We start from the raw sequence: 18,885 nt of genomic DNA, 5'->3' as shown, positions 1-18,885 counted from the left end.
GGGAACAGGGTCTGCACTTGTCTACCTTTGCAGTCTGCCATAGTACTGGGCACAAATAAGAATGTTGATACAAGTCCTGGGGCCGGTGCCATGGCGCAGTAGGTTAATCCTCCACCTGCCATGCCAGTATCCCATGTGGGCACTGGTTCTAGTCCCAGCTACTCCTCTTCCAGTCCGGCTCTGCTGTGGCCCGGGAAGGCAGTGGAAGATGGCCTAAGTGTTTGGGCCCCTGCACCCACATGGGAGACCAAGAAGAAGCTCCTGGCTCCTGGCTTTGGATCAGCACAGCTTCAGCCATTGCGGCCATTTGGGGAGTGAACCAACAGACGGAAGACCTTTCTCTCTGTCTCTTCCCTCTCACTGTCTGTAACTCTACCTCTCAAATAAATAAAATCTTTAAAAAAAAAAAAAACCACAAGTCCCATGAGTTAAACTAAGCTGAAATATTTTTTTTTTGACAGGCAGAGTGGACAGTGAGAGAGAGAGAGAGAAAGGTCTTCCTTTTGCCGTTGGTTCACCCTCCAATGGCCGCCGCGGCTGGCACACTGCGGCCGGCACATTGCTCTGATCCGATGGCAGGAGCCAGGTGCTTCTCCTGGTCTCCCATGCGGGTGCAGGGCCCAAGCACTTGGGCCATCCTCCACTGCACTCCCGGGCCACAGCAGAGAGCTGGCCTGGAAGAGGGGCAACTGGGACAGAATCCAGCACCCCGACCAGGACTAGAACCTGGTGTGCCGGCGCCGCAGGCAGAGGATTAGCCTGTTGAGCCGTGGCATTGGCACTGAGCTGAAAATTTTAACAGGCCTGAGGAAAATGAAAAGAAGCCCAGTGCCTAAGTCCTTCACTCTTGCCAGCTTTTTTAAGTCGTTGAGGGTTTAAGCAGCCCTTGCAAACCTCCCACCCATTTCAGACGCAGCCTATAGATAGGACATGGTTGCCTATTATGCTCACCTCTATAATCACTTAAGAGGCCACTAGGCTTTAAGAAAAGCATCTCCTCCAACTTCCAAGCATTTTTCTTCTTCTATTACTAATTGAGTGTTTTACTTTTAGATGATCATATAATGAATGAGCTCAAGTGAGCAAAGGCAGCAGTGACAACCCATCAAAAAAATTAAGTTGAAGTGGATTTTGTTAGAAATGTCTCATAACAGGGAAACGTCTCATAACAGTTTCAGGCCACTTAAATCAAGGAAATCAAATGGAATCATTTCTTTTAGCCTTAAAAGTAGCTATTTCATAATATTGATTATTTGCTCAGGAAGGGCATGCACAACAGAAGTACCAATGGAGTACAAGGTGGTTTCCAGAACTTTCTTTTCCCTTTTGATAGGTGTCATTCAGAAATGTCTATAGAATTTAGGCAAGGAGATCCTCTTTATTATCTCTCTGAATTTTAAGATCCACGCTGTGACCTTAGTCCCCTAAGGCTTTGGTGCCTTATCCCAACACTTATATGCCCTGGAAACAGGAGAAACACAGGGCATGATGGGCACAGGTGCAGGGCAAAACCTTACCTCCTCTCTTCTAGCCACAGAAAGAGGAGGGTTCCTGACAACAAAAGCTGAACAAAGCAGCTATATTTCCTTTGCATTCTGCTGCCCAAAGAATAGACTCCTTCTGGTTAATGCAACAGCCTGTTGACCTTGTCTGGAACACAAAGCCACGCTGCTTGATCTACTTTACCCCATCCCCAAGCTTTGCATCATCTCCAACTGGGAGAATGATGTGAGCTATGGAACCAACCTCTGCAGTAGCAGACATTCAGTGATTACTGAATGGCATTCTAGCTCTGGACTAGAAATAGAAAAAGAGACTGGACTTGGCTTCAGGTACTATTGGGTGTCAAATTGAGGGGTGAAGTAGAAACTCAATAAAGAAGTGACCCAGACTTGAACTCATCAACCTGATGCTCAAAGCAGAGGCCATGTAGTAGATTGAGATAAGGGACACCCTTGAGTGGCTCCATGAAAAGAAAGGGAAACTGCAAACACCAATCATTGTGGGGCCAAGTGAAATAATTACATACCCATGCTCCGTCAGGCCCAAACAATTCTAAGAAGTTGCCGATAAATTCCCTTGACTTCTCTTCCCACTTTTGAATTAGATCGTGACTCTTCTCTTCTACTTTGTTAACAAATTCCTTTGATCTTTCCTCCACGTTCTTGACCTTTTCCTTCATCTTATCCACCTGGTTCTGGAAACGATACTTCTTCTCCTGGTCAATTTACAGGAGAAAGAAACAGATTGATGTAAGAGTGCATCACACTTACGGTCACATTTTATTTCAGTTTGTGTATTTGTGTTTGTTTATAACCGGAAGAGTAAGAGTGTTGCCATTTCTCAAGGGTTAGATCAATGCTAAGGCACAGACCTTATAGAAGCGTCATTTGTCATTCACCTATTTAAATATGTAGAGGGAAGTGCAAGTGGCTTGAATGTCTTCTTTCTTCTAAATGTCTATGAATTGCATTTACGTATATCAGAGAAGACAAAAATACACAGCTGTCCTTTATTATGAATAGATATTGGGAAAATATCACCACTGAATTCTGCTGGGACTTTGATAAAAGTATGAACTGTACCCAGAATGGCTGAACAGAGGCCACCTGAGTTCTATTTTACTGGGACATTGTTAAAACCAATATTGCTTGAAATCAGTGGGTCATTGACTGGGCCTCAGACCCCATATGTTAAAGTAAAATTGTCATAACACTTTAAGTTAGTTGAACTGCATCAGTTTCCTAAGTGATGAAGACAGCTTTAATTCTGATGGCTTCTCTAGACTTGGATTTTGTTTTTCTTAATAGCCTTTGTGTAGCAATGCTCTCTTTCTGCTTGGAAGCCATCATATGTTGTGCTAGTCATATATCATCTGTAAATAATCATCTCCACCTCAGAGTTTCTGTGACAATTAGGATAATGCATGTGAAGTGCTTGGCACAAAGATGGGCACTTACTAAATGCTCAATTCATGTTGGCTCTTTCATTACTATTTAGTGGCATAAGCATTTATGTGTGCTACATGATGTTAGTAGTATGGAAATAACATGAGAGAAAGGGTCTTCCTCTATGAAATCATGCTTATGTTTTCTCCTATATGGGTAATAAGGGTTATTGTTTCTCTTTACTACATGGGACTACAGTTCATTTCGTATTACAGAATTTTCTGAGACTTTGGAATATTGCTGAATTGGGTCATAATTCCCCAATTTAAACCTTCCAAACCTTGTGCAGCCTCAGGGTGGGTTGTGAGCTATGTGTGTTGTCACTTGGCTGTATCCATATATATATGCACTATGTGTAGGAAGTCACTCTGTCTTCCATGACCTACTAGGTGAGTTGTTAAACCTCTCTAGGCCTCTGTTTCCTCATCTCTGGGTTGGGTATAGTAATTATACATATGCTTATACCTTATGAGGATTAAATGAAATAATCCAAGTAAAATATTTAGATGGTACATGATATCTGTTAGCTGCTGTCTTTGTATTATTCCCTCTCATGGTTCATTCTGCCTGGAAATAGTAATTCCATACAGCTCTTGGGGGTAGCACAGAATAGTACAATGAGCACTGGACTTGGAGTCATGAGTCTAGGAGGCTAGCTACTGCTGTCCCCACCCATGCCTTACTTGAGGGATCTTAGGCAGGTCCCTTCTCTGGGCTCAGCTTTCCTCATCTCTACATAGAGGTACTTGGATTGGGTGACTGACCCCCATCAGGTCCCTGCCACTTCTGAGCCTCCATGATTCATCTATATGCCCATCCAACACGTTCACGTTCAATTTTGTCTCTGAGCTGTGGCCAGGTTTAACTGTCACAGAAAGGCAGTGAGTGCATCCACTATGTGCACGGTTTCTTGAGCTAAGTGGCTTATCTAAAGAGCATTTAAAGAGAGAGCAATAACTTTTGGAAATGGCTCAACATGCTTGGATGGCTGACTGAATTCAATTTAAAAGAACAGACAGTTTAATTTATTGAAATAACCAGGGCTTTATTCTCTATAAGATACCAAATAATCACTTTGACAAATTCTTTTCAGCCACTTACTCTGGTGCCACTTGAACCCAACATTTCCCATTTTGTTGCTTGGCTTGTATGAAGACACAGAGCCTGAACCCCCAGAATTCCCTGCCCCATGGGACCAATGATCACTGGTTTACGATTAAGAAGCCTCTCCTATTTTGAAGGCACCAATGCCCAACTGTGTGAGATGCTAGATAATGATGGCTGCACAAAGTTATAAGTCCCTACTTTGGTAGACAAATCACCCTTTGGAAATACAGTCTCTGTTTTGGCGGGGAGGTGGTGGTGGAATTCCATATGTGTGGAGAGCTCTTGTTTTGATCAAACACATCAACTCCTAAGAAGCCAGCAAATCCAGTTGTCCAGATGCCCTCACATTACCTCCAGCCGCTACACTGCTCCCCTTGCTTTGTAGCAGCTTGCTTTTATTTTTATTTTTGACAGGCAGAGTGGACAATGAGAGAGAGAGAGAAAGGTCTTCCTTTGCCGTTGGTTCACCCTCCAATGGCCTCCGCGGCTGGCACACTGTGGCCGGCACACTGCGCTGATCTGATGGCAGGAGCCAGGTGCTTCTCCTGGTCTCCCATGGGGTGCAGGACCCAAGAACTTGGGCCATCCTCCACTGCACTCCCGGGCCACAGCAGAGAGCTGACCTGGAAGAGGGGCAACTGGGACAGAATCCGGCGCCCCGACCAGGACTAGAACCCGGTGTGCCGGCGCTGCAAGGCGGAGGATTAGCCTACTGAGCTGCGGTGCCGGCCATGCTTTGCTTGTTTTAAAGATTATTTTAACAGTTGTTCTATTATTAGACTAACAGTAGTTCTATGGGAACAATGTGGTAGAAATTTAAGCAGCTGTAATTTCTCTGAACAATAATAAATGGTGGTTAAGGTTGCTGATGAGCATCTGTAAGGCCTTCATAAAATGAACATTGACAAGCATTAAAAGTAGGCAGAATTTTCTCCAGGTTCAGCATGGTATTGCCTCTACTCTCCTTCCTTCCCTTTGAGTAGAACATAACTCTTCCCTTTCCCTGGGGGCAGATTTCCCAGAAACACCTTTACTGAGCCTAAAAAGTCAAAAGAGGGAGGCTGGGGTGAGGGGAGGGAAATGAGGAGGTTGCTTTCTAAAATCTAAAGCTCACTACCTTTGTTCTTCCAACAACTTACGTTACCCCTTTGGACACCAGTCTCCTCCTCTGTAAAACAGGGACAATAATACACCACTAGCTGGTTGTGGGGGTTGAATGAAACAATGCAAAGCATTCAGGATGCTACATAGCACAAAGTAGGTGCTTAGTAAACAGCAGTGGTGGTAGCAGTAGTGTGATGTGATGGTCCTCATACGGTATGGGCTGGCATGCTTACATTGATAAAGCTGACATTCAGTTCCTTGGCTGTGTATCCTCTCTGGAGGTTGCGTCTGGCATAAACATCATAGTCACGGACAATTCTGGTGATGATGTCTGATGTTGAGATGCCTTCTGTTCTCTGTGTCGGAACAAACATTCCTGTTCAAGAAAGAAAAGATAAAGAGATAAAACTAAAACTGCCTCAATTGACCCATTCCCTTAAATGACCCTCTTTTCCAGAACAAAGCTGGAACTCTTGGGTATGCCAGTAAGGCCTTCACATCTGACCTCAGCTGCCTCTTTCAGCCTCAATTCAATACACTTCCTTCATACCACAAACACTCCCTGTTCACCATCCCAGACCCATTCCCAGGATGTACCACACATTTACCCTGCTCATGGCATTTGTTCATGCTATGCCGAACCCTTTCCATTCTGCCTCAGGTACCCATTCCCTGAGCATAGTTCCTGTTCATCCTGTAAGGTCCACTTCCAGGTCGTGCCTCCAGGAGGTCTTTTCTAACATCATCAGAGAGAATCCACAACATTTGGGACATAAACTTATCTTCCATTAACAAAATAATTTTTAGCATTTGTCTCCATGTAGGGAGTAAACATTTTAAACACATAGATCATGTCTTGATTGTCTTTGCAGCTCTGGCATCCAGCTCAGTGCCCCTGTATCTGGCACAAGGAAGCTTCCCAATGTAAATTTAATGAGTAAATAAATGAGGAATAACAACTGAGTCAATGAATTAGTCAGATCATGGTAACTCCCCTCCTTCTCCCAAGGAAGTAAGTCTGAGTCATAGTACACCAGAAGGAAAGAAGAAAAAGTTTACGATTTTTGTTGTCTCTTATCTAAAGACATGCCTGTAGGGTACTAGATGATTTTATCTCCCTCAGAACAATCTACTCTGCCTAGTGGTTTCACCACTCACTGGCCTTTTCACCTAGGATATGTGGAACTGAATAAAAATAAACGAGCATAGAAGATGCCAAGTTCTGTAGAACTTCAAGTCTTCAAATATATACTTAGGTATACTACCAATACAGGACTAAAGAGAAGTCATAAATATTAACAAAGACAACAACTGGGTTTATGTTCACACTTCTCTGGTCTACTGAAATAACGTGTTGGCAACTGAGATCTTTCTTCTCAGTATCATTCTAGCTGTTCAGTCAGAGACACCAGGCATGGATCTGCATGATGGACAAAGTCTGGGGACAGGGACACTGAGTTCTCATTTTACAGAGAGGAGCAGGTCACTCAAACCCTCTGAAGGTAAATTACTTAACCTTAGTATCCTCAACTGAGAATTGAGGCTGGATAAGATGATGTAAGACACATCTGTGCCATTTCCCTCTCCCTTTCTCCGCACAGCCAATCCATTTTTGATCACCAACTTCTTAAATGTTTACCTAATCCACCCACTTTTCTCCATTATCTACCCTAACCCAATCCATCTTTGTCTACATCAACCCACATAGCAAGAAGCACAGAGCAATCTTTCTAAAGGCAAGTCAAATGCCTGCTCAAAACTTTTCATTGGTCCTGTGGGTGAAGAGTCAACTTCTTAACTTGGTTCTGTGGTTGGTGACATGATCTCTTCCCTGTGCGTCTCTCTGATCTCAGCTCAGGCCCTCTACCCTGTAGAGTATGACCCATCCCTGGTCTATTGGAAAACCCTGACTGATCCCAGGCCAGGAGGCTAGGGATAACATCTCCACCTTGGAGAAAGGGAGCTGTGGGGAGCTTTCTGGTGAGAAATCTTCCACCATCTTTTAGAGAACAGAGACTTCAACCACATCCCTGCCTGCTCAAATGTTAAGACTTCTCTAGCCACTAACAGATTTTTAGCAAGTCATTTATACAGTGGTGATGTGAGTTCATCTTTTCTTTGATGCCAAAAGGTGAGGTCTCTGTGGTTCAGTGACTGAAAGTAGATTTGGGAGTGAGGGAAGATTCACTTTGGCTGGTTGGGAGGTAAGTCTCAAAGAAGCCAAGCCCTTTGCTGACATAATGAGGCAACCAGTTTCCTCCAAATCCTAATTATTGCTCTGCTAAAAATATTCAGTAATGAGCATGATCAGAGAACCTTTTTTATCATGCTTTTCAGAATTGCTGTGTTTGGTTATGGAGCTATTTTAAGAAGCAGCAAAGCACATGTTAATGAAGGAAACTTTAAACAGTAGTGGGCAATATTAGAATGATGATGAGTAATGTGGACCTTACAGTCTATTTAATTTAAACTCCATCTCTTCATCCAGCTCTGCTAGAGGATTTTGACATGTAGTTCTGACAAAAAGAACCAAATGCTATAAAGCTTAACTCATGCTGTGATATTGCTGGCTTCATTTAAAGTGATTTTGACTTTCAAAATAAACACAGAGTATAAAAACCAAATGTGGACACTCAAGGCTTTTCTGAGCATCTTTCTCCCACAGTGACCTCTGCACTTGCTACCTAGGCCCCTAACAGATCTTCACCATGACTGTCCCTTCAGATGAGGAGTCGGTGAGGCAGATTAATGGACCACAGGAAGGGTCCTTGTACAAAAGAGTCTTATGCCTGTGCCTGTAGGGCAAGCAAAATACTTCCTGACTATTCAGTTTGGAAAGGGAATTCTGGTGAATTAAAGATGACCACAATTCCCTTCCCCCATGAATCTGAACTGGCCTGAGGGACTTACTTTTACACAATAGGATGTAGCATGATGCTGTGTGACTTCCTAAGGTGTTGAGGTTGCTTGCTCTCTAAATACCATGCTGTGAGAAGGCCAAACAACATGAAGAAGCCACTTGTAGGTGCCCCAGTGACAGCTGCAACTGAACCCTCTGTGGAAAGTATCCAAGCCCAGCCAGGCACCATCTGGGAACCCCAGCCTAGTTGAGCCTTCAGATGATTTGCAGCGCTTGCCAACATCAGACTACAATTTTTTGAGAGACTCCACCTGAGAATCACCCAGCCAAGACCTTGCTAAAATCCTGTCCTACAAAATCATGGGTTAAATGAATTGGCTCTTTGAAATCTCTAATTTGGGGAGTAATTTTGTCATGTAACAGTAGGGATGCTGGATTACTGGAATTAGGAAAATGTTAGGCCTGTTTCTTACACCCAAACAACCTGAACTTGACATTTTACTCCATAAAAGCAGGAAAGCGATGTAATCTTAGCTCACTAGAGGCCAACTCACCCAGAAAGAAAAGCGCCACAAAATGCTTATTTTTTCCCCAGAAACCTTTTACTTAAGGTATACAAACTTCATGTGTTTCATAAATACAAATTTAGGAGCATAGTGATTCTTCCCATACTACCAGTCCTCCTATCTGCACTCCCACCATTTTTCCTCCTCCCTCTCCTATTCCCATTCTTATTTTTTACTAAGATCTATTTTCTTTTTTTTCTTCAGCAGGTGGGAATGGGTTCATGTTTATCAATGTATTTTTCTTTGTTTTTTTAAAGATTTATTTATTTATTTGAAAGGCAGAGGCAGAGAGAGAGGTCTTCCATCTGCTGGTTCACTCCCCAGATGGACGCAATGGCCAGAGTTGTGCCGATCCAAAGCCAGGAGCCGAGAGCTTTTTCTTGGTCTCCCATGCGGGTGCAGGGGCCCAAGGACTTGTGCCATCTTCTACTGCTTTTCCAGGCCATAGCAGAGAGCTAGTTCAGAAGATAAGCAGCCAGGACTTGAACCAGCACCCATATGGAATGCTGGCACTGTAGGCAGCGGCTTTACCCGCCATGCCACAGTGCCAGCCCCACTAAGATCTATTTCCAATTAACTTTAAACACATAAAATTAACCCAATACTAAGTAAAGAGTTCAAAATAGAGAATGAAAAAAACCTGTCATGAATTGAGCTGCAATAAACATGGAGGTACAGGTAATTTTTCCATATGCTGATTTCATTTCCCTTGGGTAAATTCCCAGGCATGGGATGGATGGGTCATATGGTAGATCAGGTCTATATTCAGATTTATGAGGTATCTCCATACTGTCTTCCACAATGGCTGTACTAGTTTACATTCCCATCAACAGTGGATTAGAGTACGTTTTTCCCCACATCCTCACCAGCATTTGTTGTTTGTTGGTTTCTGTATGAAAGCCATTCTGGGCTGGCACAGTGGGTTAACACCCTGGCCTGAAGTGCCAGTATCCCATATAGGCACCGGTTGGAAACCTGGCTGCTCCACTTCCCATCAGCTTTCTGCTATGGCCTGGGATAGCAGTAGAAGATGGCCCAAGTCCTTGGGCCCCTGCACCTGCATGGGAGACCTGGAAGAAGCTCCTGGCTCCTGGCTTCCGATTGGCACAGCTCTGGCCGTTATGGCCAACTGGGGAGTGAACCATCGGATGGAAGACCTCTCTCTCTCTCTCTCTCTCTCTCTCTGTAGAACTCTTTCAAGTAAAATAAATAATTATTTTAAAAAAACTCAGAAAAAAAAAGCCATTCTAACTGGGGTAAGGTGAAACCTCGTTGTGGTTTTGATTTGCATTTTTTTGATGGCTAATGATCCTGAGTATTTTTTCATGCATCTGTTGGCCATTTGGGTTTCCCTTTTTGAAAAATGCCTGTTTGAGTCCTTTTGCCATTTCTTAGCTGCTTTATTTGTTTTGTTGTTGAGTTTCATGAGCCCTTTATATATTCTGGATATTAATCCCTCCCTTATTAGCTGCTTAGTTTACAAATAATTTCTCCATTCTGTTGGTTGCCTCTTTACTTTGCTGAGTGTTCCTTTTGCAGTGCAGAAGCTTGTCAACTTGATGTAATCCCATTTGTTAATTTTGGCATTGATTGCCTGTGCCTCTGGGGTCTTTTCCAAGAACTCTTTGCATATGCCAATGTCTTACAAGGTTTCCCCAATGCTCACTAATAATTTGATGGTATTGGGTTGTAGATTTAGGTCTTTAATCCATTTGGAGTGGATTTTTGTGTGAGGCGTAAGGTATGGGTCTTACTTCATTCTGTATGTGGAAATCCAGTTTTCCCAGCACCATTTGTTGAAGAGACTGTCCTTGCTCCTTGGTCAAATATCATTTGGTCATTGAGGCTTGGATTGATTTCTGGCATTTCTATTTTGTTCCATTGGTCTGTCTGTTTTTATACCAATACCATGCTGTTTTAGGTGGATGATCTTTCTGATGTGTTGTTGGATTCGATTAGCTAGAATTTTGTTGAGGATTTTTGTTTCTGTGTTCACTGAGAAATTGTTCTGTAGTTTTCTTCCTCTGTATCTTTTTCAGGTTTAGGAATTAAGGTGATGCTAGAGTCATAGAAGGAGCTTTGGAGGATTCTCTCCCTTTTAGTTGTTTTGAATAGCTTGAGAAAAATTGTAGTTAGTTCTTTAAATGTCTGGTAGAATTCAGCAGTGAAGCCATCAGGTCCTGGGCTTTTCTTTGTTGGGAGAGTCTTTATTACTAATTCAATTGCTATCTTGGTTATAGGTCTGTTTAGGTTTTCTGTGTCTTCATGGCTCAATTTATGTAGGTTGCATGTGTCTAGGAATCTATCCATTTCTTCTAGGTTTCCCAGTTTGTTGGTATACATCTCTTTGTAGTAATTCCTGATGATTCTTTTTATTTCTGTGATGTCTCTTGTTATATTTCCCTTTTCATCTCTAATTTCATTAATTTGGGTTTTTTTCCTCTTTTTTTGTTAGTTGGGCCAATGATGTGTCAATTTTGTTTATTTTCTCAAAAAAAACAGCTCTTTGTTTCACTGACATTTTGTATTTTTTTGCTTCAATTTTGTTTATTTTCTAATTTTATTTCTTCTAATTTTGGGTTTAGTTTGCTCTTGTTTTTCTATGTGCTTGAGATGGATTGATAGCTCATTTATTTGCTGCCTTTCCAATTTCTTGATGTAGGCGCCAGTTGTTATAAATTTTTCTCTTAACACTGTTTTTACTGTAGCTCATAAATTTTGATACATTGTATTATTTTCATTTGTTTCCAAAAAGTTTTTGATTCCTCTTTTGATTTCCTCTATGACCCATTGTTCATTCAGGATCATGTTGTTCAGTCTCCATGTGTTTGCATATGTTCTATAGATTCCTGAGTTGTTGATTTCCAGCTTCATTCCATTGTGGTCAAAGAAGATGTGTAGTATGATTTTGATTTTGTTAAATTTTCTAAGACTTGCTTTATGGCCTAACATGTGGTTTATTCTAGAGAAAGTTCCATGCACTGGTGAGAAGAATGTGTATTCTCCAACTGTAGGATGAAAAGTTCTGTAGATCTCCATTAGGTCCATTTGATCTTTAAAGTCGATTAAGTCTGTTATTTCCTTGCTTATTTTCTGTCTGGTGGATCTGTCCATTGCTGAAAGTGGGGTATTGAAGTCCCCCATTACTATTGTATGGGAGTCTATGTCTCCCTTTAGATCCCTTAACATTGCTTTTAAAAAGCCAGGTGCCCTGTAATTGGGTGCATACACATTAATTATAGTCACATCGTCCTGTTGAATGGATCCCTTAATCATTACATAGTGCCCTTTGTCTCTTTCAACAGTTTTTGTGTTAAGGTCTATTTTGTCTGATATTAGTATGGCTACAGCAGCTCTTTTTTGGTTTCTGTTAGCATGGAATATCTGTTTCCATCTTTTCACTTTCAGTCTATGTGCATCTTTGTTGGTGAGATGTGTTTCTTGTAGACAGCAAATAGATGGGTCTTATTTTTTTTAATCCATTCAGCCAGTCTTGTATCTTAAGTAGAGAGTTAAGGCCATTTACATTCAAGGTGACTATTGATAAGTGATGACTTGAGCAAAATGCTTGTTCTTACAACATAAGGTAGCTCAGGAACTGTTACCCTCAGGACACACTGATTCAGTCAGCCCTGAAGCTAACTCAAATACACTAGAATGACTGGTCTAGATTCTTGCTGCTATAAATGAGGTCTGTGTATCTGTCCTATCTAATAACCAAGGAGCTCATTGGAAATAGGAATTGCAGGCCCTCCCAGACCTACTGAATCCAAATCTAAGTTTTCACAGTATCTTGCAGATGACGTGTAGGCACATTCAAGCATTTGTCTCTATCAGGCCCTTAGCACAGTTTCCAAAAAAGGGGCAGATGGCTTGCAGCTCAGATCTTACAAAAGCTTATAAATGGTATTAATCATGAAATGTCATAATGCATCATGATGTAACTGATGCATTGGCTGGTTTCTTCTCTCCCTCCCTGTACCATTTTCCTCAGCTTCTTAGCAGCCTTCCAAGTCTGAAGTGGACAGTATTCCTTTTCTTGAAATTCCTTGCAAATGAGATTAGGACTTAAGAATGCTATCTCTCCTTCTTATCCAATGTGCCTGAGTCTTGGGGGAAACCTTGCTAAGGACAGGACAGACCCAAGCACCAGTCTTGCTGGAGTGGCATGGAGCTTCCCTGGCTGATTGCAAAATGATGCGAACCAACAGAAACACCAGTAGGGAGAATAAATACATTCTATGTAAGAGGATAATTTTATGAGCTATTATTTACTGTCATTTCCATTGTCAGGGATCAAGTCTGTCCTGAGGTCTGATTCTGACTGACACTGAGACCTCCATAAATTTCTTTCTTTCTTTCTTTCTTTCTTTCTTTTTTTTTTTTTTGATAGGCAGAGTGGACAGTGAGAGAGAGAGAGAGAGAGAGAGAGAGAGAGAGAGAAGGGTCTTCCTTTTGCCGTTGGTTCACTCTCCAATGGCTGCCGTGGCCGGCGCACCACGCTGATCCAAAGCCAGGAACCAGGTGTTTCTCCTGGTCTCCCATGTGGGTGCAGGGCCCAAGGACTTGGGCCATCCACCACTGCACTCCCGGGCCATAGCAGAGAGCTGGACTGGAAGAGGGGCAACCAGGACAGAATCCGGTGCCCCAACTGGGACTAGAACCCAGTGTGCCGGCGCCGCAGGTGGAGGATTAGCCTATTGAGCTGCGGTGCCGGCCCCTCCATAAATTTCTAAGGAAGTAGTTGTAGCTGAGGATACAGGAGACAGTGTTCAGCTGGCAACTTCTAAAAAAGGCTCTTCTTAAGGCTGGTTGGACGTAGAGGAGTTAAGAATGGCAAAGATTTCAGTTGAAAGAGCCAGACTCTCAGGAGTACAAATCCCAGAAGTATCCCTTAAATTGTTAAGAACCAGAGGCTGAGCAGACTCAGGGTGAAAATGTTTCACTGTAAGCCCTAGAGTGGGGAAAGGCATGAAATTAACAAAGGGGTGGTGTTTTGCTCTCTGGGAAGAAAAATACCACTCCTGGGGTTGAGGCAAGGAGCCCAGAGAGGGATCGGGAAGTGAGCAGCAGATGGGAGAGAAGAGGAGTGGGGCATGTCCTTCACCCCGACTCAGGTTCTAACTTCAGGGGCAGGGGTAGAGAAGGGAGCTCTTTAGAAATTCCAGGGTGGGGGAAATGTTTACTGCCAGGAACTTTGGAGAGACTTGCTTATGGCATTACCCTACCAAAGTGCAGTGTCTGGCTCCATGTGACACACAGAAGTCAAAAGCAACTTGTCTTGCCAGTTTCCATCTCTACCTTTGCCTCTGCATGACCTACACTGCTTTAGCCTTTTTATTTTGTCCAAATGTAGTACACGTCATCTTACAGTCACACCTTTGTACTAGCAATGCCACCAGCACAGGATTGTTACATGAGATGTCAAGATGTTCTTAGAAATGCAAATTATGAAAAAGCCATGCATGTATTTTAGAAATTTTTGCACTAAAATAAACTTAGCATTTCATTTCATCTTCCCTGAACTTTTTGAAGCACCCTCTTATTTTGGTGTACTTATTTTTTTCTGTCTCTGCTTGCTGTCTCTCAAGGGTAAGGGCAATGTCTTAGTCATATTGATATCCCATTTTCCCTCAGACAGTTCCTGGTTTGTGGACGCATTTAAGGGAATCATGGGCCATCCGATGACCGTCAAAATCATCCAAAGACAGCGGGCCTCTGATACAGTGGTTAAGATGCCACTTGGGACACCCATATCGGAATTCCTGGTTTGAGCCCTAACTACTCTGCTTCCAATCCAGCTTCCTGTTAATGCACGTGACAGACAGCAGAAGATGTCTCAAGTACTTGAGTCCTGCCATCCACATGGAAGACCTGGATAGAGTGTCAGGTTCCTGGTTTTAGCCTGGTCTAGCTCCAGCTGTTGCAAGTGTTTGAGGAGTGAACCAGCAGTGGGAAGATTTTTCTCTGACTCTGCCTTCCAAATAAAAATAAATAACATTTAAACTTGAAAAAAATCCACGGGTGGATTTGGCTGCCTTATGAGGCAAGGATTTGCCCATCACAGGAGATGTTCTACCAGGAGCTGGTAGTGATGCCAAAGAGGAAATGGGAATCTGGGTTAATGGCCCTTAAGCTCCCTTAGAAGCTTGTCCTACCTCAAGAGTCTGAAGGTTAAGAAGACCATGAAAAGGCTATAGTAACAGCAGGCTGAGAGCAGAATGATGGGAGCAAGATGAGGGGAGGTCCAGTGGTTCCTGGGAATAATGGAGATGGCGCTGATGGCAGATGTCAGCAGTGGGCCAGCTCTGATAGAGTGTGAGGTGGACCAGACTTCTTAAAATCCCTAAGCATTTGGTAAGTCACTAAACCAGATTACCTGTCCCATGACAGATAATGGTTTACTGTGTTTAAGAAGGTATGGATGGCTGTACCTACAGTGCCAATAGCAGAGGTGCATGGGAGATAGTAAAACAGCAGAAACTAAGCCAGGCCATTACAAGATTTACCCATGCTTTTTGCCTCCACATGTGGTACCTAAGAATATTCCTGTCACATGACAAGATGACACTAAAAATATGGCAAGCTGACTTTAGTGCCAAAGAGTCCAAATTATTAATTAGGCAGTGTCTGTCTTCTTCTGGAAGGAAATTTCTTAGAGTTATCAAATAATTTCATTATGAAGACTTAACTATGGATGGGGAAAACATCCTCTAAGCAACACAGTCCTGTTATTTAAGTCCAGTAAGCCCAAAAAAGGAGCACCAAATCTGAAGTTGAGTACTTTGGGTGATCAGGTTTATTCCCATGTAAATATCTAATCAGTGTCTGTGCCATGATTGAGCGTTAGCATGTGTCAAAAGAGGTTTATAGAAGCTGCTTGGGAGATGCCTGACATTCCAACACCCTGTCTGGATTGTGCTGCAGCTACAGGGTGCATGTCTATAATTACATCTGATTATTGTGAATGCAGACAGTGGACAGAAGGTGATCAGAGGGGAATGACTTACCTGCTTCCTTGATATGCTTGTAAACATCATCAGAGCCAGCCGACGAATATGGAATGTCGTCATGAGCCACAAAGTCAATCTGTTGAAGAGAGAGAAGTGATGTCACCACTAGGATGGATGTCCCCACTGCAGATTTGAAGGGGATTGGTGACCCCAAACTGCCTTTACAGAATAAGACAGTTACGTGTTGACAAAGTGCAGATCTGAGACCGAGACTCAAAGGTATTTCCAGTGGTCCCCATTTCCATGTGATAATGAGAACCAGAGAAGAAATGATTGATTTATCTGCTTTGTTGGTCACTCTTTCCTCTCCTAACTGTGATGTGTTTTCTTGGCTCTTTTGCATCTAAGCTTTATCTTCAGGAAACTTGCCTATTCTTCAGATTTTAACCCCTCTTGCTGTGATGCAGAACCCAGATCTCCATTTTCTGCCCCATTGGTGGCAATACACCTTCACACTTTGGTCATATTTTATGTGGTGAAAATAAATTTCTTTCCTCATTTGGCCTTCATAACCACCTTGTGAGCCAGGTAGAGCATATATTATTACTTCAGTTAGGACATAAAGCACTGAAACTGGGGAAGCTGATCAGATTAGCCCAAAGACAGCCTGTTAGTGGTCTGAGGACAGCAGCCAGGGAACCAAGCCAGGCTCTTTTAACTCCCATTACAGATCTCTTATTTTCTGCAAAACACTTCTTACAACCACTTGAAAATTAGCCTGTCTGAACTTAATCTTCTAGAGAACTGGTGCCCCTTCCAGTAGAACCTCCATTTTCACAGTTTCCTTAGGCTTAAAGTCTTGGAATTGGCCTTCTTTCCTTCTTGCCTTCACTCTCGGTACATAGGGCACAGGTGCCACAGGTGTGTGTGTGTGTGTGTGTATGTGTATGCGCACACATGCACCTATATACACATACCCAGCACTTTTCTCCCATTGCTACTACCCCAAATCCAAGGCATGGCACTTGGATTACTGACACGAACTTGAATTTGACCTTCCTCACTGTAGGCTGTCTTCTCTCCAGCCCATCATGCTGTCTCATGGGGTATCCTCTTTTTTTTTTTTTTTTTTTTTTTTTTTTTTGACAGGCAGAGTGGATAGTGAGAGAGAGAGAGAAAGGTCTTCCTTTTTGACGTTGGTTCACCCTCCAATGGCTGCTGCGGCCGGCGCATCGTGCTGATCCGAAGCCAAGAGCCAGGTGCTTCTCCTGGTCTCCCATGCGGGTGCAGGGCCCAAGGACTTGGGCCATCCTCCACTGCCTTCCCAGGCCATAGCAGAGAGCTGGCCTGGAAGAGGGGCAACCGGGATAGAATCCAGCGCCCCAACCGGGACTAGAACCTGGTGTGCCGGTGCCGCAAGGCTGAGGATTAGCCTGTGAAGCCACGGTGCTGGCCCGGGGTATCCTCTTTAATCAGAGTTTTCTTGTGCTTATCCTCATGCCTGCTAATCTTCATCCCTGTATCCTACTACTTGGGAGATGCCTAACACATGCAAACACACTCTGCATGGCTTTCGGCTTTCAATGTCTTTTATAAAGAGACCTCACTCTACCTTGAGAGGCAAGGAGTTTAATAGTTTAACTTGCCTGGGTATGTCTGATTCCTGTCCTATCACTTACTAGCTATAAACCTCCTAAGTTGGCAGTAGGATTTAATCACATTTCTCAACCTCAATACTAGCAATATCCAAGACATTATCCAATAATGTCTCCAAATGTCCCTTGGGGGCAGACTTACCCACCGGTTGGGAATCACTGTATTAAATTATATAATTTTTGTAAAAGTGCTTAAAATGATAACTGGCTAATAGTAAATATACAATAAATATGTATTGTTATTATTTATTCTCAATACTCAAATTTAGTTTCTCCCCCTCTCCAATGTATAATAACAACAACAACTTCTCATGGTTGCCATGAGATTGAATTCAATTCATATAATAGCAAAGCTCTTAGCACAGTTCTGGGCACATGGTAAATACTGAATAAATGGCAGGCATTGTTACCATTATTCATGCCTAGCACATGTTGAATATACAATAGATGCTTAGTAAAAAATGTGTTAGTGATTACTGGAAGTAAATCATATTGTAGTTTTTCCCTTTTCTTTTTATTCTTGCTGAGAAATTGTCTCCTCTGCTATTACCCATGCACATTTATCAGTGTTCTCTATTCTCTTCTGCATTGTGGATTTAAAAATAGAAAAGAAAATTCTTAGAACAGCTTAATCTTATTTTTTTGTACTGCTTATAAAAGGAAAGAATAGCTCCTAATGTGGGACTGGTAGGGAGATACAAAGCACATAATTTGATGCATATCAAAAGAATTTCTCATGTTTTCAACTAATAAAAATCTTATGTCAGTGGGAGTCTTAGGGTTGCAAAATCACAGATATAAAGTTCTTTCCTTAAAGGCTGGCCCCTGACCTTCTGGATAAGATATGTATTCATTTGCTCCATGAAAAGAATGCCTGTGAATCTATAAGCACCAACAATGGTGGTGATAGTGATGACAGTGACATTTTTGGAGCTCTTACTATGGGCTAGTGTTCCAAGTACTTTACTTAGATTATCTCATTAGATTCTCAAAATGGTCCCAAGGAGGAAAATACCAATATCATTTCATTTCACAGTTGATGTAAGGGAATATAATTTGGGTAAATATCTTGCTGAAGGTTGCACAGTTGGGAAGAGACAGAGGCAGTATTTGGCCCTGGATGGTCTAGCTGCAGTACCCGTGCTTTAGGAAATGAGAAGATACCATGCTCCACGGTTGGGCAGAAGAGAGATGTTTTCTCAAGTGATGTCACATGGCAGGACCTAAAGTTACCTCTTCTAGGAATTGGAGCAGTCTGGGTTTTCTGCAGTCTTGGCTGAAGAACCAAACTCCCTAATCCTGCTACTAAGTTAGAGGATATGGAGAAATGAGGAGTACCTTGTGTTTTTCCAGAAACTCTGGTGTGAGTGTCCATGGAGCATCTCTGATGACTTCGTCTACATAGCGACAGTGTCTGAGAGCTTCATATCTCTCTGCTTCATTCATCACGGTGAACCCTTTGAATTTGTGGGTGAGATCATCACTGCAGACTGAAACAGGCACATGCATTAAATGCTGTTACCCCAGCCAGGCTCTCCTCATGCGGACATAGCTCCCTCAGCAAGACAAAAGGAACACAGCCTCGCTAGGTGCTCGGCATAATTGAACTCAGATTTTTGCAGGAACAAAGGATCAGGAGAGTGAAGCAAACTGAAATCCACTAGGAATTCATAATTTTGTCTTAGTGCTAAT

At 42.6% G+C, this 18,885-nt stretch overlaps 1 protein-coding gene across 4 annotated transcripts in view; it reads right to left on the bottom strand.

Annotated features, from left to right (window-relative positions):
* Positions 1-18,885, bottom strand: part of PCYT1B (phosphate cytidylyltransferase 1B, choline) — a 96,778-nt gene that overhangs the window by 14,192 nt on the left and 63,701 nt on the right. For all 4 annotated transcript variants that reach the window (XM_062183957.1, XM_062183959.1, XM_062183956.1 and 1 more), the window contains 4 exons: positions 18,532-18,683; positions 15,596-15,674; positions 5,393-5,535; positions 2,030-2,218 (listed from right to left, as the gene is read on the bottom strand). In XM_062183957.1, coding sequence (XP_062039941.1) covers positions 2,030-2,218; positions 5,393-5,535; positions 15,596-15,674; positions 18,532-18,683 — 563 coding nt within the window. The remainder of the gene's footprint in view (positions 1-2,029; positions 2,219-5,392; positions 5,536-15,595; positions 15,675-18,531; positions 18,684-18,885) is intronic.

Source organism: Lepus europaeus, chromosome X (genome assembly GCF_033115175.1).
Source record: "Lepus europaeus isolate LE1 chromosome X, mLepTim1.pri, whole genome shotgun sequence".
Taxonomy (NCBI): Eukaryota; Metazoa; Chordata; class Mammalia; order Lagomorpha; family Leporidae; genus Lepus; species Lepus europaeus.
This window is presented reverse-complemented; position numbering and strand designations above follow the sequence as displayed.